Source organism: Solea senegalensis, linkage group LG6, assembly GCF_019176455.1.
Source record: "Solea senegalensis isolate Sse05_10M linkage group LG6, IFAPA_SoseM_1, whole genome shotgun sequence".
NCBI classification, from domain to species: Eukaryota; Metazoa; Chordata; class Actinopteri; order Pleuronectiformes; family Soleidae; genus Solea; species Solea senegalensis.
The window spans coordinates 17,895,550-17,917,039 of NC_058026.1; the positions used below are offsets into that span (position 1 = coordinate 17,895,550).

Consider the following 21,490-nt stretch of genomic DNA (forward strand, 5'->3'; position numbering starts at 1 on the left):
ATGACCTGCGCGCTTCTGTGATTAGATGCATATTTCACACATTTTTACAACTTTATTCCATATTTTATGGAACACGGAAGTCCAAAACATTTTTTTTTCGTAATCCTGACGAGTTAACTACAACATTTCCATTATTCTTCTCGTCTTTTCCGTGTTTTGGTGTAACGTGCTGTTTCGTATCCCGGCCACTAAACCGCAGCACTGCGCTGAGCAACACTGCAGAGTTAAACGTGGACTGTTCCGAAATCACCGCTTCTGACTCACTGAACCACGGTGCTCGTATTATACGAGCCTCCCTCCCTCCCTCCTCTCTGTGCCTGTTTACCAGCAGCCTCTGGATCGCGCTGATTTGGTTTAATTTTAGCCCGTCATTTGCCACGCTTGGTTTGACGTCATCAAGCCAAGTAATTAAGGCGGCAATGCCTATAGTCGAGCTGAGCTGAGAGAGAGAGAGAGATACTGGGTTTGTTTTAGGTAAATGTTGAGATTTTGTACTATTTTGAATCATAATAAAACAAAACAATTACCAACTAAATAAAGTAGCACACATTCTATTTTCTTCAAGATGAGCTGTTGTGCTGTTGAATATATTTGAAGGGCTATTTACCACTTTTTCCCGCCTTCTTTTATTCCACAATAAGTCCACACAGCTCCCATGATCACATGATCACTGTAGAGCTATACAGTCATGTGCATCCCTCACTCATATTTTGGTCACTTGATGTCGATACCTCCCCATGCCGTCTGTGATTAGTAATGCATTTATGTGATATTTAGGGGTTTTGGATCAGATTGGATTTAGTTTTTGTGTTTTTATTATCCCATCAAGTGATTTTCCCTTTAAACGTGTGCTTATTTTTCAAGCACTTTTTTATTTTATTTTAAGAAAGCAGTAAATGATTATTATCATTATTATTATTATTATACTGAATATTTCAATACTGCATTTGCTCATTCCACATTTCAAGGTTGATGTATTGTTGTCAAATCACAAGCATTGTGTGGCTGCATGAAAGGAGAGAGTCACCATTTATAATTTGACAACAAAAAGTCAATTCTGGAAAAGTAAAATAACTTTCATTTCAGCGTATTCCATCTTCGCACATTTGTGCTTAAAGGTTTACAACTTCTTTAATTGCATCTGTGATCAATTATGAAGGGACGTTTGAAATAAATATTCATATTCATTAAAGAATCAGGAAGCGTATATGTTCCAAAGACAGATCTGTTAGAACTTAAAATGCACAGTAGTTTAAGGGTCTTTAATTAATACATGCAATACAACATGCGTCCTATAGACGTATCATGTGAAGTACCGAAAGTAACCAAGCCGCTATTGCTGCAGTGGTGTCTCCCTGTAGTATACGAATAGGAGCTGTCATAAGTGTACATTTCTACTTTTATCTGTACTTTTTATGCAGCATTAGTTTTGACAATGATGTCTAGGAAGTCGGGAAGAACCTGCACAATTCTTGGCTGCTCCAACAGCAGTGGGAAACTTCACATTTCTATAAAAACTGAATGCCAACTACACAGCGTGTGCAGAGGACCAAGATTTTTAACAGAGGGGGCTTTGTTCCCAACAGCAACAGCACAATAACTTTTGGTTAACACTCGTCAATCTCACAATGAATAGCATTTGGTTGCCTTGGTTAACACTGTGAATAAGTAATGTGATGTCAACTAAGCTAACTTCGCTTAGCTAGCTCGCATTAGACGCCTCTATCTATCAAGGCTGCCGTGGTTGCACAGAGTAATGTGGTGTCATTGTTAAATATGACATAAGTTGCTCTAACTAGGGAAACCTAATGACTACAATGTAAACATCAAGTAGCTGAGTTAATCAGTGGTTGATGTAAATAATTACAACTACTCACATTACTGTAATTCATTGCGGAGTACTGAATTACAGTACTGTGAGTTTTTCTTAAGTCTGTGAATTTACATTACGTTGTCATCTAATTAGTTACATTTAAAATCATAATTTGCGACTGAGAAGGCCTACTATTTAAATTAATATTTAGACCTCTTTTCTGCAAAACGCTGCAGCAGGCGCAGGTTTGGAAGAGTGACCGTGACCACTGTGCAGAACAGAGCAGGACAGCAGAGAGTGACAGACGACGTGCCGCCGCTAGATGGTGAAATACACAAACGGCTTGCCGGATTCATCTATACTTTATGAAATATTGTGTGTGTGTGTGTGTGAGTTGAAGCTCCTCCAGATGTGGTGTTTATGATATAAATATACATGTGTGCTACAAAGGTGGACTTACACTTCATGCCACGACCAGCATTTCACCCTCAGGCCTTCTCAACCTTCAAAACAATCCCTGAGTTATCACAACTAAGTGGAAGAGCATCAAAACACTGTGTATTTTTTCCTCTTTTTCCTCTCTTTCTTTAAGCTGTTATTCCCACAGATTAAAATGACAGTTGAGGGAAAAGAAGAGAAAGAAGTGGAACAACAGAGATAATGTGTTTTTGCTCTTGCTATAGTGTAGACATCTGATAAGTGTCAAGCTCATAGTGTGGCGTCATGTCATGCTTGTCTTCGCCAGCCTCATTAGTGAAGCAGTTTAGGGGAGGAACAAGGTGAGAATCAATGTTTCTGCCAGGACTGTTTAAGGTGATGCACCACACTGCTCTGCCCTGGGCCAATGTTTAATTCATGTGGTTTCTTTTCTTTCCTTTCATGGAAAACGTGGATGCACCGAGTCCAAAAGCAATTAGTGTTGTGTTTCCCTCACTTACCATCATCCCAACCAGACAACAACTTCCTTTATCAATCACTGTCTCACAGTTTTACCTTCTACTCTTCAATTCCTCCTTAGGTGCTCGCAGCTCTCACACCTGCTCTCATTCACAGAGCGAACACTAGTGCCTTGAGTGAAACTCAACACATAAGAATATCTATCTCCCTCGCCAGAACTTTTAGACCATCCTGAATTATTTACATTCACATATCTGCTCCACATCCCCTGACCTTGATGGAAGTGCTTTTATTTTCAACCCCAAGTAGTGAAATCTGGATGGCCCTCCTTTTATTTTATTCTCACTGGCATGATTGTCTCACTGGGGTGGGTTTAATGGAGCAGAGGTGATCAGAGGCATCTGGAAGCTTCCAGGAGGCAGGGGGGAGGATATCCTTATATGGAGGGAAATGAAATAGCAGTAAAGTGTGGTAAAGAGGTCAGGTTTCAGTGTAGATGGGGCAGAGTGAACGATTTTCAGAGGTTCGGGGCATTCTCAAGCATTCAGGAAATACCATTAATCAGTTTCAGCAGACAGCATTCCTATTGAAGAAGCTGCCCTATAGGAAACAATGCATGGCAATGCAAGTGACATATCTCATGTTAAATCTTTTTTTCATAAATATATTATCATTTGTGTAATCAGTGTTAGTTTACAAGGCATATCTTGCTAAAGTTTATTCACTATGGTCTCATTCACTCACTGGCCACTTCATTAGATTCAAAAACACAAATTAAAGTGACAGGAGTGCAACTCCTGCTGTGGTCTCCTCCAGCTGTAGCACACCTGCTGCAAGAGTTGACGTGTTAGTGTTGCCTTTCTATCATCTCAAAGCAGTCTGTTTATTCTCCTCTGACATATCAATAAGGCTTCTTTTTTTTTTGTCCAGAGAACTGCCGCTCAGTAAATATTTTCTCTTTTATCTGCCCATCATCTGATTATGCATGAAAATCCCAACAAATCAGCAGTTTCTGAAATATTCAGACCAGCCTGTCTGGCACCAACAATAAAGCCGCATTCAAATTCACTTAAATCAACTTCCTTCCTTATTCTGATGCTCGGGGTGAACTTCAGCAGGGTGTCTTGACCATGTCTACATCCCTGAGTGCATCAGGGTACACAGTATATTAACAAACAGCTGAACAGGTGTATGTGCAATTGGAGCTAACCCATTTTGGGCCACATGTAACCAGACCGTATGACATTTTACTCTCTCAGGGGACATAAGATGTGCAGAACCAGCACAAAGCCATCTAAGCAAGAACGTGCATGTGTATGTGCGTGAGCGTACTGGGTGCATGTTCACTTTTGGCTCCAGTGTTAAACAGAGAAACTGCATGCTGATATAAATCATCTTAATATAGGTTCACTGCATACAGCTGTATGCTCACATTAGGGAGTTATAAGGTCTGTGTGAGAGGAGTCAATCAAATTACTGTGTTCCTTAATCAGACAAATGAACAGATGTGATTGTGTGGGGGTGTGCATGTGTTTCCATCAGCCTGTACATGTGCATTAATCTGATAAACCTTCATTCAAGAACATTGTTTCTGTATGCACTCTGTATGCCATTCTGTAAAAAAATAACAAAACAAACCCCTGATATCTTGATGTAAGTTATTAATCAATAAAAAGCACTTCACTGCATGATTTCTGTGTCTTGTGCAAGTTTGCTTAAGCAGCAGAGATGAGGGAGCCAGAGATTCAAAACAGCCACATGGTTCCATGTTTCAAGTTTACATTTTGATTAAATACAGGAAGATGACTTGTTTAAATGAATAGTGTTTAAAGCAACTAATGCAACATTTCCTTACCTTAACATAACAGCTTACAATGATTTTGATGTGTTACTGACTTGTAATAGAGAAAGCGATGCCTCTTTCGTTCCCACCCTGCACCTGAGTCTCTGTTCTTGCACTGAATAAATGTGTTGAGCTTCGTAGAATGACAGTAAGAGGTGTGTCATTTGATAGATGATAGTGTTAAGATGATAGTTTATAATTCAAATTGCCAGAATCAGGCGCAGGTGCTGAAAAAAAGGTCAGTTAAATAGACTTAGAAGTAATCATAGGGTAAATGAGGGGAGAGCTGAATTTCACAGTTATTCACCTGCAATGTTCACATTATAACAGTCGTAGCCTCAGTCATCAGTGGTAAAGACGGCAAACAGTGAGGGTGACATCAGTGAGATTAAATATCCCTGGGTTAAATGTGTGTCTCATTTTCTGCAAATCACTTGTGCTAATGCAGGCGGTCTGAATTCAGCATGGCCAAAAAAAGGGTTACAAAACATTGTACAATAAGGAGGTTTGGTTTCATGAAGTAATATTAAGATCAAGATGTAATCCTTGTCTAAACTTCATTCAACTCTTTTATCATTTTGGAGGCTGGTGCTGTTCAGACCAATCTAAAATAAATATTACCAGCCACTTTATTAGGTACAACTGCTTGTTAACAGCAAAAATCTATAATCTAATCAGTCAATCAATGCACACCCCCACACAAACATGGCAGCAGTTCAATACATTCAGGTATGCTGTTGTTGTCAGTCTGGCTGGTCTGTGTATTTCAGAAACTGCTGATCTACTGGGTTTACAGACAACGTCCAACCGTTCAATTGTCTAATGGCATCTGGAAAAACCCCAAACATCTTCCGGTTTGTTTTACAGACTAAAACCAACTGCTGATAGTAGCAGCTGGAACTTGTCATGGAGAACATGACTGCGATCATTAATAATCTTCAACACCTTCAAAACCAAACAACAATTCACAACTTAACCAGGACCGCAGGAATGAGGCTCTACCTCGCTACGACTGGGCTTTGGTTTATTTGATTTTATACTGGAAAAGGTCGTGGAACACAGACAGACAGACAGACAGACAGACAGAGAATTCCACAGGTTGATTTCAAACAAATGTGGCAGTGTACCAGGCAACACTTTGACTGTTAGAGCTTGTGATATTGAGTGAAGGAGTATCCGACACTTGAGCCAAAGGCAAGAGGAACACTTTCACATGCTCCAAACCTCTGTTAGTACATCATAAGTGCTGTCTAAGAGCACGGCACTCATTACTGTCAGCAGAACTGTGTATCTTTTATTCATCGCTGTGGCGGCGGCGGCGGCAGATGGGAAAAGCTGAGTATAATTAGAGCCCAAATGTACTGTCAACACTGGAGATGTTTTTTACTTGGGGTGTGTATCCAAAATGAAGTGAAAAGGCAAAATAAAGACCTGACTGTCAACCACAGTGAATCAGTGCAGAGCAGACTGAGATCAATCCGAACAGATGAAGCCTTGAAAAATCTTTGTTGACATTTGTACAAGCTCTGCATTTGGTTCGTCAACTTCAGTTTGTTTTTTGGTGCAGTGTTTCTGTGCTTTTTGGTCATGCATCATGCACATGCACAGGTTTGTATGGCAACTCTGCTTAGGACAAAGCAATGACTTCTATCCATTTGGACAGCCTAAACAAAACAGTATCCCTAACAATTAATGCCTAAATAACCTAATTCAAATCGGAGCCCTAAACTTAAGTTTCCCCAAAAATGAGGTTCTGCCTCATCAGTACCAGGTTCAGGTGTTTGTGAGGACTACAGGTCCTGACAAGGTCAGTGTTTATGTCAGAAAGGTCCTAAAGGGGTGACAAATACAAGCACACACACACACAAACCCGCTGACACACAGAGTGATCGAATACTCTGTGCTGCTGAAAGTGGTTCATCCAGTGGAACAGGCTGCCTTAAGCCATCTTTCTTAGCAGGCGATATCTGGGAGAGTCACAAAGACACAGTGAAAACTCAAAGTATAAAACTGTGGGGCTCATTTGGGAGCGTGAACTGGCAAAACTTTATCTTTGCTGTTTCTCTCTCGGCTAGTTTTCACTCAGAACTTCTCTGATCCAATATGATTGATTCAGGCTGCGTGTGAATGCTGTGGTGAGTCAATCCTGAGCTGCTCACCGGGTGAACTGAGTTCACCGACTAGCACACGACGTGTACGCACACAAACACTGGTGTCTGGCACACAGCCTGTCGCATACTCTTAGCTGTTTGGGCGTGTAACATGAAAAAAGGACAGATAATTGGGTTTTATCACTGGTGTATTTTTAGGTCTAATTTCTCCACAAGCAATTTACGAAAAGAGTGAATCGGGGGGCGGGGGTCTGGGCACAAAAATAAAGAGGGCAGGGAATAATGGGAGGAAGGGAAGGGAAGGAATGGAGATTAATAAAGGGAGGAGAGAAGGACTGGGTGACAGAGATGGAGCTGGGCACATGTCCAGGTTTGGTGGAGTGTCTGCGTGTGAGTGAAGGAGCAGTAATGTTTCCGCCCTCAGGCATCAGTGTGGGTAGATGGAGCAGAGCGAGCCCTCGGGACGACCGCTAGGGAGCCTGACATTCTCCGTTTATTTAGGAGCGCAACCTTAGGAAACTCCAGCAAAGCACTGAGCCAGGTTTTCCCGCCACGAGGCAAACCTGGGAAACATTACTGGGCATAGAAGTACAAATCTGTTGGTTGTTGTGTGGTTTGAGGCCACATTGAGGCCAAGTTGATAAGTGAGCTGAGGAAACTTTTAAAAGTGAAAACTGGCGATAAAGAAAGGGCTGGTGATGTTTGATTTGTTTGTTTTACTCTTATTTAATGTTGCACCACACAGATTGTACTTGTGTGCACAGGAGTGGCTTGGAACATGCAGTGAAATGTGTATTTAAATTTAAATAAAATAACATGCTTTCAATGAAGTACAAGAGACAGTTGGCATAAGGAAATTAGCAATTGAGGAGCCTAGTTCTAAACAGAGGTGACAAAATCCACCTATGAGCATCTCTAGAAATCACTTATCAGCTCATTTAATCTCATTTCTCATTCATACAAAAACAAGTTGTGTATTCATGGTAGGGTTTGTCATTGCCAAAAAGAATTTCCTACATATGTTTCTCAACTATTCCCAGCATACCTCTTTCCAAATGGAGGAGGGCAAGTAAGGAGAGCACAACTGTGAAACTGTGTGTATCTTGCATAAATACTTAAGTATAAATTAGGCCTGTCCTGTCTAAGTATGTTTTGTGCTGTGTCTTGCTTCTTGTCCCCACCCGCCCCAGCATTGCCTGTGTATGCACACAAATGGTCTGATAGTTTTGCTTGACAAAGCCCATTTTCAAACGCGTCATACAAAAATAGTGTTACATCATTTCTGTTCATGAAGACCAAACACGGGCAGAATAAAAACATCTACAACAACTACAACAAAATGTATGCACTGCAGCTATTAAACAACTGTAATTAGATCAGATAAATTATGAAACTTTAGGCACCATTTTTAATATATTTACTGTACTGTAGAGGATCAAGCAAATTGTTTGCATTTTCATAACAGCAGACCGGTTGTGACTTCAGTGTCACTGCAGCTTAATAAGGTAATAAAACAAAACTGCCAGCAGTGATGGGACGAGGTGATGGTGAGTGGTGGCACAGAAGCAGAGAGAAGAGGCGATGCACTAGAAAAGTGCTGCTCCAGTCACAAAGACATGAAAACAGTGACTCATCAGTGCTTGTCTTATTTCATGTTTTACGGGAACAACATTGTGTTGCGCTACAACAATAGTTTAACACAATATCAGGCTACACGGCAATCATTAAAATTACATTTCAAAGCTTTGTTAATAATCATTTATCACATAATGTCAGAGCACAATTCTCAATTTTACACACTTGGCTTTGATTCTCAATATATGTGAATGCAAATAAAAGGAATTGATATACTGTGTTTACATTCTCATCTTCACAGCAGCATAAACGTGCATTTTAACTGTTTAAAACACTGGTAAAATGTTACATATTTAAGTATCTACAGTATGTATTGTTGATGTAATAACATTAATACTACAGTATGACAGCTGGCCTTCTCTGTCCTCCTTTGCTTTTCCCCCAGACACAAAAGGCGTCACATCTGTCACCTTTATGCTCCAGTCCAGCTCATATTGATGGGGTGGGTAAATGCCGCTTACACACACACACACACAAACAGTAAGGGAGGGGGGGGTAGTGGTGGTGTGGCTGTCAATAACTGTCCACACAGGCAGAGCCTCATAGTATTTGTGCTGACTGCGAGGACTGAGTGCGGCGCTCCACTTTTGCTGAGATAAAGGATTTGGGGAAGCTAAATCTTATCATAGTGTATTATATATGTGTGTTCATTCATGCAGTGGCACATAATAAAGCAACAGTCTTCATGGGCGGCTGATATGTTCACACCTGGGCCTGAAAACTGACCCTTTGGTTTGTTGGCAGATGGACTTTGGCGCACACACAAACACACACACACACACGCAGTCAGTGGAAGTGTATTACTCCTGCTGAACGCACACACACACAACATAGATTTAATCTTTTGTCCACTTTACTGTACATGTAGATCCACCTATGTACGTGTGTGTGTGCAAAAAGTCAGTCGTTGCAAAAGTACCACTGATGATCCGTCATCATGTTTCACTCAGGAATAATACTCGACATCTGACAAAAGTGTACAATCATATCACAACATGATACAAAACACACACACACCACTTTGAAAGCTGTCTCCTGAGCTGTTTCATTGATCCATGAAACTAATTCAAAATCTCTTTCAGGTCATCCACATGTACTACATGTCACAAATGCATGTACAGTAAGAGTCAACATGCCAACTCTCTGAAAAGTACAAACATATTGTACATATGCCACTTTTCACTGCCCTGTTCCACTCACTGCATAACTTGTTTCCTCCAACTCGGTCAGGAGAACGTCAGGCGTCTCATCCACCAAAGCAATAAACTGTTTTATCTCCCTCTAAAAGTCGCTCTCTATTAGATTGAAGATTGAACTCCTACTGTTAATTGTTCATCACAGAGTAATACGTTCTGATTCAATAGTCAGTCCACACTCGTGATGGACTCTTATAGAATATGAGCTTGTTTAATGACATTCACAATATGTTTACAGCCTGTGTTTACATATCAATTATTTGTGAGTCGGTCAGAAAATGTATGAGAGGTTGTGCACATATGAATGTAAAGACGCTATGTTTACATGTGCAAAATGTATTCTTGGATTCTTGGATTGGAATCTATGATTCCATCATTTACTATTTTGACATGCTCAGTGTTGTCTAATTCTCTGAAGGTAGAAGCAGAAGAAGAAGCTTCACTTCCTCTTCTGCTGCACGTCTCCTCGTCGACCTCGCTGTCCACTATCCTTATCTCATTTTTCCATCTCATCTGTGTCTATGAATGTTCTTTATTCTTTTTTTGGAATGAAAGCACAGCAATAATAAAACAGAAATGTGTCTCGTTTACTTGCATCAGACACGTGTTAGCACCAAACCACGATTGTTTATATGAATCCGAATGACGATCAGCAGATACCAGCACTCTGGGCTAGGAGAGTTTTCGGAATGAGTGAAATATTTTTATTACGATAAGGCTTTTATTCTGATCTGTAAACATAGCTATTGTGAGACAACATAAATAACTTTGACAACATGATAACAAACATATCTTTGACTAGCCATTGTTAGCAATATCAGTCGATAACAACGCTCAAAATAGAAAAAGCAATGTCCATGGTTAAAAAATTAACAGCACTATGTGTATGGCCGACTTTATGTGAAGATAAACATGCAACTCCACTAATCGATGTTGCTTAATACCACACACTGAACCTCAGAAGAGTGAATGTAGTGCAAAACGTGGAGTAATCATTAAAAGTTGTTGTACAGTCGTCTTTTGAAAGCAGTCACTGCTCTTAGCTGCAACACAAATAGAGGAACGTGCACAATGCCAGGACCCCCGAGGACCAAAGCAGTTAAATGAAGTTGGATCATTAATTTTATTGCTTACATTTGAGCTTCTTTTTACTGTGGAATGCCAAAAATGTTTGCTGTGGAAGGAGCCTATTCCAGAAAAGACAAAAAAGCAACCTGGCAAACACGAGGCCAAAGATAAAATCACAGCTTTTATTCAACATGTTGTATTAGAGTAAAGTCAGTGTGAAGTGTGTGTATATGTATGTTTATGCCTGTGTGTGTGTGTGTGTGTTTGTGGGAGGGTGGGGGGTGCTTTCCTGTTCACGTGAACATTTATTAGAAGGAATCTGTCTGGCACAGATATTTCCATTCATCTTTAAGTACTTTTTTTCATTTTTCACACAAGATTTCATTAGGCAGTATTGGGTTTTTCTGACACACTTCATTTTTCATAATGGTACAAAGTAAGAAAAACAATGAAAGTGAGAAACAAGACACGTTTTTTTTTTTAACAAGACAGTACATTAATGGATACAGTGCTGCTTGGTAGATAAAAGGTGGAAATGAACAATGCTCTGAAGCAGAACGAGGTAAAAGACCGAACGAAAAGAGAGAGGCTGTGTGGAGATGACAAAGTATCTTTGCTTTTGTTTTGCTTTTGTTGTGAAACTTGCTTTGTGAGGTGCACAGAAGAGGAAACTATGGTCCACTGAGCTGCACCCACACAAACTGCTGGTAGAATGTCGTATAAAACTTTAACACTAAACATGAACGGTATTGAAAACGAAAGGCATTGAGGTCGGGATATGAAATAACAAGTAGTTTTAACCGCTTTGCAGTTTACTCTGAACACTGACGAACATACACCAAAATACTCTGTGACCCATAAGGTCATCAGGATAGAGGTTAATGTAAGAAAAAAAGTATCTCAGGATTGTCATACCTGTGGTGATAGCAGATTTCCAATGGGTGCATAGTCCAGATGAGAAACCATGGAGTTAAAATACTGCTGTAAACAGAACCAGCAGAGACGGATCAGAGCTCGACCCGGTGTAGGTTCTTAGTTAAAGGTTCCTGTTCCAGATGTTTACTCAGCTGTTCTCTCTTTCATGTGTCAAAAACCTTAGAAATCTCTATTCCTGTGGAAAGAAAAATACTGTATACTGAGTCGTACAAATACAGTTTCACTCCATGTAAAGCCAGGTGTTTGAAAAGAACAGTACAGGTAGTTATTTTAGCTGAATTATCTATCACAGAGTTGGTTAAACTGATCTTGATGTATTTGATTCATTTTATCAAGAAAAGAAACAAGGAACAGCTGATTTTGTTAAGTCTTCATCTTAATACAGCTAAAATAAAACTGCCCACTGTCAACAAACAACAAACTAATTCAACTTTATATAGTCCAAGGTATCGATGTTGTTAAGTAATGTCTGAGCTGGTTATGTAAAAAGCTTTTTCACACAGTATTTCACACATTCTGCTTATCTAAGTCTACATTTATATAATATATGTGTATCTGTCGAGCTATTAGTCATGCCATGGTGCATTTTAGTGCCCAAATTTTCAGATAGGAGATTTCTTTGAGGGGGGGTTAAGATTTACTTAAGAGTTATCTGTTTATGTTTTAAATAAAATGAAGAGGAAAAAAAATGTGATTAATGTACTGAACATGCATCTCGCTGAAATGGCTGGTTTACTAATTAAAAAATAATATCACGTGTTACAGAAATGACGTTAAAAAAACAACCAGAAATGTTATATTGTGCACAAACATGTGCTTGTCACAATTTATATTGTGAATTGGGTCACAATAATTCATCGTCTGAAAAAAACGTGGCTCCCCATAAAGAGGGTTTGGGAAAGCACTGCCTTAGTTTGTTACTCACTCAGCGCCATCGGCCATGGGTGTGTTATAGGTCTGGAACAGCGGCTGCATGAAGAGGCCCAGTGTTCCCACCACACACACCAGGATGAAGATGCACAGGAAGAGACGGTCTATCACCATGGCCACATACTTCCAGTCTTCTATGATCTGAAACAAAACCAACAAACTCTTACAGGTTGTTAGGAAAGGATTAAACCGTCAACACTATATGTGTTTCCCAAATAAATTAAGTTTAATCCAAAGTTCTGTAAGTAAGTTATTTTAAACTTCAGCTCTGGGCTGTGAAGCTTCTGAGACACCAAGATGTGTATCGGGTTATATTTTTACCCACCCTGAAGCCAGCTGATGCTGAGAAGAAGAAGCTGGATGAAAAACCTGCCATGACTTGACAAAGTGACTTGTTTGTAATATTTATTAGATGCAGGAGATTTGATGTCTGAAAAGCCCAGGGCCACAGTTCTGAGGTTAGGTTAGTGCTTTGACTTTAGACTTTGATGTTCAGAATGAGCGTGTGAAGGTGTTTTCTAAACTTGGATATCTGACGGTTTTAGGAAAAGGGAAATGATTGTCAGGTTGAAATAATGTCACGGGGAGACAAAAGCGAATTCTGAACGATTTAAGACACAGTGTGTTCCATGTCTTATCTTGCCCTGATAACCTCGCCTTTGCTTGTACAAATCGTATCAAGATTTGTACAAGCCTTTGTATTTGTCATCATCTATGTCTGTAATCTGCTTTTGCTTCTTCACATCCTTTGTTCCAGTACAATAGTATTTTTTTTTATTATTATTTTCTATTTTTAAACTGATACAATCTGTTGCCACTCTTTGTTATTATTTTCCAGTCTTTATCCTCTCACCCCTTCATCACCGTCCTCCGTCTTCATATGCTCAGCGATGTACTTCACTCCATCCACTGCTTCCTCCAGATCTGCATCCCACTGACCAGCCAAAGGACTTTGCAATTCTGAAAACCTGCTACCGCCATCAGGATTGTCGTCCCCCCTCCAGCAAAACCTGTGGGCCAAGTCCTCGTTCATGTAGAGAGAGTGGCTGTCTGTCCGGATCCCACCCAGTCGGATGTTGGAGTACAGCTTCTTGTCCGTGCAGCTCTGTGAAGCGCTTTTCTCGACGGAACTCCAGGTGGCGAACCTCCGGCGTAGTTTATCACGGACACTGGAGCCTGGGCGCCTCATGAGGAGGAAGGAGGGCAGTTGGAGCAGGAAGAGGTGTTTGACCCAGTCAGGCATGTGGTGGGTGGACGGCGAGCGGTGGTGCACGTTTAGGACGCAGACGGTGCAAACGATGGAGAAAGTCACCAGCACCATGGTGAACATCAGGTATTTACCTAAGAGACAGTGATACAGAAAGACAAATTCTATCATAGTGCCATCAGTTTAAGTCAAGAGCTGTTTAGATTTCAAATAGCTGATTTTTTCAGATATACATTTCCACAAGTGTAAGCTCAAATGTCAGCTTTGCTGTTTTTAATCACTGCTCTTATCAATAATGCACACATTTCACATTAAAAGCCAACATATAGACGAAGGGCTTGTGCCATTTGGGGCTTTAAATGTCAAACCTGACCAGGGATTCCTTAGTTTTATCGACAGCAACTCAATTCAAATTAATATATACACAATGCAAAAGCACTTTACATGGAAAGGTCAAGACATTGCCATGGATTAAGTAAACAGAAAGGTATTGTGGAGATTTACAGAGCATCTATTGGGAGTGTGACAGTTTTTGTTGTTTAATACAATAAATAATTAAGGAAAGGGTTTTTACTTTTAATAGGAAAGCTTGTATAGAATAATTATAAGTTAAGGAAAATCTAAGTGTTATGTGTTACATAAGACACAGATAAGGTCTTGCACAGGTACAGCAATAACAATAATAATAATATTTAAATGAGAAAATAAACATACTTCCATATATACATATATATATATGTATATGAATATATATATTAAACACACTCAGGTATACACAGACAAAGCTAAATGTGACTGACCAATAAGAGGCACTGCCAGAGAGGTGGGTGGCACTATCTTTGATATCAGCAGCAGGAACACAGTGAGGGCCAGCAGCACTGAGATCGTCAGCGTCATCTTCTGCCCACAGTCCGACGGCAGGTAGAAGACCAGGATAGCCAACGACGTGATCAGCACACACGGGATGATCAGATTGATGGTGTAAAAAAGTGGCTTCCTCTTGATCACAAAGTCATAGGTGATATCCAGGTAGGTGATGTCGTTGGGGTCCTCGTTTTTGCGTCCCGGCAGTGACACGATGTCCCACTCTCCGCTGGGCGTGAAATCGTCACGACTGGCAAAGTCACTGATGAGGATCAGGTCCACCTCTGTGTGGTCGTACGTCCAGGAGCGGAACTTGAGAGTGCAGTTCTGTTGGTCGAAGGGGAAGTTCTGCACCTCGATGGCACAGGCCGACTTGTAGATTGCAGGGGGCAGCCAAAAAATGTCTCCCGTGTTGGAAACTACAGCGTTGCAGTAGACAGAAACCTCGTAGACACCATCGGCACTGTGACAGATTAAAGAGTGCATTGAATCAGATGTAAAACAAGGCCCAATAACTTAATATGGACTAAAACAACATTGCTTTTCTGTAACTTGTCATTACTTGTTAATTAATGAGATTCAGAGCCACTGGACAAGCTTTGCACCATTTAAGTACAAGTATTTAGCATCAGTTGAGATATTAAGCCTAAATTAATTACATTGCTTTTTGAAGCATCCCACATATAATGTTTAAACACTATCACAGAATCTAAAGCAAATACTGACAAAGTGCTCTTCTTCTTGAGTGATGACAGGCATCTACTTACTTGTTGTAAAGCACGATGTCAGGAAGCCAAAGATGTTTGGAAGGAATTCGCAGTTTCTTGATTCCCTCATATTTGTCCGGGTCCCACCTCAGCCTGTAGTCATTCCACTCCTGTCAACAGAGGGCTCATAGTTCACAAGCTGTATACTAAATACTGTGTGTGTGTGTGCACTTTGTGACCTCTTTAGGACCTTTTCTGGCATAAACACTGACCTTGTCAGGACCGGTTGTTCTTGTGAAGAACAAAACCTGGTCCAAATGAGGCAGAACTGGCTAAGTTCATGGTTAAGATATGAATCGTGTTCATGCATTAAGTGGTTGTGGTTGTTTAGGCTGTCCAAATGAATGTCAATGCAGTGTCCTAAGAAGAATAGCTGTGCAAAGCGTGTGTGTGTGTGTGTGTGTGTGTGTGTGTACTCAGAGACAGAAATTAGACAGTACCTGAAACAGCCATACGTTGGTTGTCATTATCTGCTCCCTTTCGTTCTGCAAGAAAACGTTTATTCAGCGTGTCAAACATTGTGCACCATAATTCCATAATATTTTTCGACAATAAAATCAACATTTTTATTACTATAATTTTACCTGCTGGTCGTGTGAGTAGAATAAACAAATAAAGGAAGGTCAAACCCAAGGTTGGACTTTGATTAAGAGTTGATTTTCAATTTTGTGTCCACAATGAGTTGGTATTTGTCATCAAAAGTTAAAAAAAAAAAACAGAACATATTTGCTTTGCATAGGTTGCTTTGTTTTAAGTTATATAAACTGTTCACGGTTTTACTCCAATAAAGCCATTTAGAAATAATTATACTGCATGATCAATATAGCTTTAAAGCAACAAATCTAATGGTGGCCTAAGACAGTACTCTACATTATCATTGAAGAATGAGAACTGGTGTCTGTGCTCCATGGCCTTTTAAATATTACCACTCCGTATTTATGCATGTGTTTGAGTAAACTTACTACATTGATAAGCTGAGACAGAGTCAGCTGTACGGAGATGGTGACCTGCTGACTCTTGTTGACAGCTGGTCTGATCAGTTTATTGTAGCGCTCTGGACCCAACAGGTAGTTCACCAGACGCTCCTCTGCGTTCTCTGCACTGCTGCCTGTACACGGCAAATTCAACATGACATTCTGAAAGAGGGACAAACTAACAACCAACTCCATGTACATTTCTGGCACAGTCAGTCACTAAAATAGAAATGTGAAAAGCAAGAGCACTGGTCGAATGTTTCCCTGTCAGGGTGACATCTCATCTTGTGCGTGTGTCGAGGTTCCAAGCTTGATATCACGGCATGTTTTCAGTCCAGCTTCATCATGATTGGTGAACAATAAACAAGTTGGCTGTAAATTAAGTCAATTTACCATAGGGCATTTAAGCTGAAGTTGTGGCGTGTGTGCGTCTCACGCTTTACTGCTGGGTTTTCGGAGCAAAAGAACAAGCAAAGATCCAGTCATGCATTCGTCCGGCCATGTGAGAGGATTCCTGAAGCTTTGTGTTCCCTCGACCCTGAATTATTGGTTATGTAAAAGTGACGGCATGAATAAGCCAGATATAATGTCTCACCTTTGTCAAACAAACTGACAAAAGCGCAGACAACATTTAATATCAGGACAGCTTCATCCCCCCCACTGTGTCACATGCATTGTCTGTTTTTGTGTGATTGGTGAGCATGGATGTTGTTTTCTCTGCAGCTTCCTGCTGCTCCGACTTTTCATGGCTCGGTGAACGCCACTGTTTTCAGCTTTTACAAAAGGGAGTGAGTGAGGGAGGGAGGGAGGGAACTCTGAACTAAACGGGAAAAAAACAAACTAGAACGAGTATAACATCCCGCATACTTGCACACTTAACGCAAACAAGGCCTGTGTGGCTTGTGATTTTCCTCTCTTGAAAAGGATTTTGTGAAAAGTTACAGTGCACTACAGTCAAGACAAATTCTCAAAAAAGTGAGATAAAGCTCTTTCGTGTCTTCAGTGTTAGCTTATGTGTTTAAAAAAAAACACAACTGACTGTACTTTCTCTGTTTTTAATCTCTATGTTTTACAACAGTCAAAACGATGAGGCTGTCACTGAGGAGCGGTGCCAAAGTGTAGTGTTCAAATCTTTGGACTGTCAGCGAAATGCAAACCGTGACAACAACATGGTGAAAGACACGGGGAAATTGCTTTCTGCCTTCTTGGTGTATTACAACATTTAAATCATTTAGATGTGGACTTGAGCAGATCTTTGCCTTGATGGATGCCGCAGGCTAATGCTTTACTATGTTGCCTGTCAAACTTGATCGTTGTCAGAATCCAGCTGCTTTTATAGAGCAGTCGGGAGAATCAATGGCACTGACTTACAGTACTTCTTCATCTTGTTCATATGTTTAAACATCAGTAAGCTGAAAGTAAATTGTATGGGTCATGGACAGAAAACTCAACAATCCATGACAAACCAGGTCAGTTCTGCTTAGATCACAGGATCCAGCACACAGGTTTTAAAAAATAGGAGTGGTGTGGTTGCTTTCCTTATAGAAAAGAACCAAGACAAGAAAAGCTCAAGTAACACTACAGCCATTAGAGATCACAAACCATGATCTGCTGTATATTTAAAGAAACAATCATTTTAAGTAAAAAACATAACTAAGCTTAGGTACCGTTGAGGGCACTGGGGTCATATCCTCTATTCTCAGAAAATGTTGTCCAAGAAGTTTGAATCCCCCAAATATACATATTTTACACACAATCGCTCTGATTTTCATATTAATAAATGTGGCCATGTCTCATAGAAAACTAATTAAAGGGAATCCAAAAGCCTATTTAACATATTTTAGTTCCTGGCTTGCGGATATGGCTTTAGAAATTGTTCATGACAGGTTGCTGGAAAAGTCAAATTAATTATTGGCTGTAAATATCTAGGGTTTGGGCTTTTTTCATGTACGATTGTGCTGTTTAAGCAAGAATACAAGTATGGACAAAGAAAAGAAATACCATATATTACAAGACCCAGCGATGGACGCCATCTGTTCTTTGACAGCAGGTAATATAGTTAATAGTGTCAAAATTAAAAGGGGTTGTGTCATTTAAAGCCAAAACAGCAATTTCAAACCCATGAGGCCACTTCCTTAAGAGGGATTTTAATAGGCTGTATCTCAGCAGAATAGCTTAAAAATCACCATTAAATGCTCCAGTGCCAATTTTAATATGAGGGTAAAAATAGAGGACACTGCATTTACTCATCATAATAACAGTATGTCCGTCTACAGTGGCAGTTTGCTGTAGTACAGTGCTGTGAAAAAGTATTTTTGCATGTTTGTCACATTTAAACGTTTCAGATTATCAAACAAATTTAAAATGTTAGACAAAGATAACCCAAGTAAACACAAAATGCATTTTTCAAGTGATGATTATATTTATTAAGGGAAAAAAAACTATCCAAACCTACAAGGCCCTATGTAAAAAAGTAATTGCCCCTGTGTAAAATCATGAAATAACTGTGGTTTATCACTTGCCTGATTACTGCCAAACCTGTTGAATCAAAAGATCACTTCAATAGAACCACAAGATATTATTCACAAATGGAGAGGACATGATGGGGAACCTTCCCGTGAGTGGCCGGCCTACAAGAATTACCCCAAGAGCGCAGTGGACTCGTCCAAGAGGTCACAAAAGACATCTACACAATTGCAGGACTCACTAGCCTCAGTTAAGGTCAGTGTTCATGACTCAACCATAAGAAGGGCAAAAATGGTATGTTCCAGAGTCAACCAGTGCTGACCAAAAAGAACATAAAGGCTCGTCTCACTTTTGCCAAAAAACATCTTGATGATCCCCAGGTCTTTTGGGACAATATTCTGTGGACTGACGAAACAAAGGTTGAACTTTTTGGAAGGTGTGCGTCCCGTTACATCTGGCGTAAAAGTAACACAGCACAGTGGTCGTGTGATGGTCTGGGGCTGCTGCTGCTTCATGACCTGGGAGACTTGCTGTGATTGATGGAACCACGAATTCTGCTCTCCACGAAAAAAACCCTGAGGGAGAATGTGCGGCCATCAGTTTGTGACCTAAAGCTAAAGTGCATTTGGGTTCTGCAGCAGCACAATGATCCAAAACACACCAGCAAGTCCACCTCTGAAAAAAAATGATGATTTTGGAGTTGCTGAGTCAAAGTCTGGACTTGAATCCAATTGATATGCTGAGGCATGACCTTAAAAAGGTGGTTCACACTCAGAAACCCTCCAATACGGCTTAATTAAAACAATTCCGCACAGAAGAGTGAGCCAAAAATCCTGCACAGCAATGTGAACGACTCATTGCCAGTTATCGCAAACGCTTAATTGCATGCTGCTAATGGTGGTACAACCAGTGATTTGGTTTAGGGGGAAATTACTTTTATTTATTGTTTCCTCAATAAATAAAATGATCACTTAAAAACTGCATTTTGTGTTACATTGGGTTATCTTTGTCTAATATTTAGATCTGTTTGATAATCTGTTTGGATTACTGGTTAGACCAGTAATCCAAGACCAGGTGCTGATGAGACAAAACCTCATTTCTGAGGATAAAGATCATCTTACATAAATTGTGAATTAGGTATTAGATAGGGATTCACTGGTTTAGGTTAAGTTTAGGGACTGGGGCTTTGGTTACACCCTGTTTTTGTTTTCTCTTAGGACCTTTTCTGGTATTAATGCTGACTTTGTCAAGGCCAGTACTCATGGGGACCAAAGCATGGTTCTAATGAGGCAGAACATAACCTCTGAAGCTCTAGACAAGGTGAGGATAGGGTTAGTAAAACCATGCAGTGTCCTACAATAGCTGTGTTTGTGAGTGAGTCAGTCCATCAGACAGAGAGAGAGAGGGAGAGAGAGAGAGAGAGAGAGAGCAGGTTCATTTGCATCTTAGTTTTTCATGATGCCACTATGAAACAGGTACTTTCATCACTATGAGTGTAACATGATTTGCAATACATTTAAATTCTCTACTCAATGTAAAAACAAAATCACATCAGTGAAAAAAGGACTACATCTTTAAAAATGTGATATAGAAAATGAACAACTCACTTGTGAGAGAGACAAAGAAGAGCAGGAGAAGAGTGATGGTTGTCATCTCTCCTTTCTACTTCCCTGGACAAACTTTTTTTCAGCCTGTCCTCTGGAGAAGAAGCGCCTTGTGTGAGGAGAAAAAAGCTGTCGTGCAGCTGGAAACCTCCTTTCTTCCAACTCCTCCTCCTCCTCCTCAGTTGTCTGGATGTCACACACCAGCTCCAGCGCTGTGCCGCTTGCTGGAATCTTGTGAAGCGCAAAGAAACCACACTAAGTCAACGTTTGGCTAATAGAATAAAGAGTTTAGTAGTTGGAATTGTTGATTTCCAAAAGACGGGCTGCACATGATGCGCTGCCGCTTCAGCCACAAAACAGCCGGTGACATTTAAAGCGCGCACGGTCCGAATCCAACAAAACGAGTACAGTGTGATTGTAGTCGCCTTTCAAAAGATTCTCCTTAACTTCTTTTTTTTCTGTGCATGAGAGCACCCGCGCTCAGATGCAGTAAGCCACTCACTTCTGGGGAAGTGCGGACAGGTTCTCGTGCGTAATTGGCGGAGTTCACAGTGCGGATGCGTTGCCAGGACTCACTGGTTCACCAAAGACCACAAGGAAGACAAAAACTGTCCATGAAAGTCGAGCCCATCAGAGGACAAGCGAGAAAGTGAAGGAGAAAGAGGATGGAAAAGAAGGAGGAGGAGGAGGAGGTGCGCGCTGCTGGAGCTCCGCGTGGAGAAGAACATCACGTCACTGCTTTGGGCTGAGAGTTATCACTATAGACTGCCACTGATGCTTTGAAAGCCAGTGTTCCACTAATATTTGTGTTAGAAATGTTTACATAACTCGACTGTTTATATTAATGTCAGATCTCCTGACTCCATCAATCTATAAATGCAAGGAACCTCTGTTTGCCTGTCTTGCCTTGGGCTTCTACGGGCACCAGTGTGTGCAGTGGAGGCTGTGAGAGTATTTGAATATGAAATGCGAGAAATATTGGTAGAAATGCAGCTCATTTATCATTAAAGTTACATTACATGTTATTTAGCAGATGCTTTTATCCAAAGCAACTTACAATGGAATTGAGTACAATCAGCCAGGGGTGGAATCAAACTTGGGACCATAATGTCTTTCGCACACAGGGTACTGGTCTTAACCACTGAGCCACTCCACACCCAAGTTGGCATACTATTTGGC

The 21,490-nt window shown here is 40.5% G+C and overlaps 1 protein-coding gene across 2 annotated transcripts; it reads right to left on the reverse strand.

Moving 5' to 3' along the window:
- Positions 1 to 10,731: 10,731 nt before the first annotated feature.
- On the reverse strand, positions 10,732 to 20,951 carry LOC122770589 (neuronal acetylcholine receptor subunit beta-2-like). 2 transcript variants are annotated; one of them, XM_044027529.1, is made up of 8 exons: positions 20,315 to 20,951; positions 16,230 to 16,375; positions 15,708 to 15,752; positions 15,268 to 15,377; positions 14,437 to 14,963; positions 13,283 to 13,770; positions 12,425 to 12,570; positions 10,732 to 11,674 (listed from the first exon to the last, which is right to left on the reverse strand). In XM_044027529.1, the coding sequence occupies exons 1-8, from the start codon at positions 20,358 to 20,360 to the stop codon at positions 11,659 to 11,661; spliced, it is 1,524 nt and encodes a 507-aa protein (XP_043883464.1). In that variant the 5' UTR covers positions 20,361 to 20,951; the 3' UTR covers positions 10,732 to 11,658. The 2 variants fall into 2 exon arrangements, with proteins under 2 accessions (XP_043883464.1, XP_043883465.1); XM_044027530.1 differs by lacking the exon at positions 20,315 to 20,951 and adding an exon at positions 16,635 to 16,678.
- Between the last annotated feature and the right edge of the window lie 539 nt (positions 20,952 to 21,490).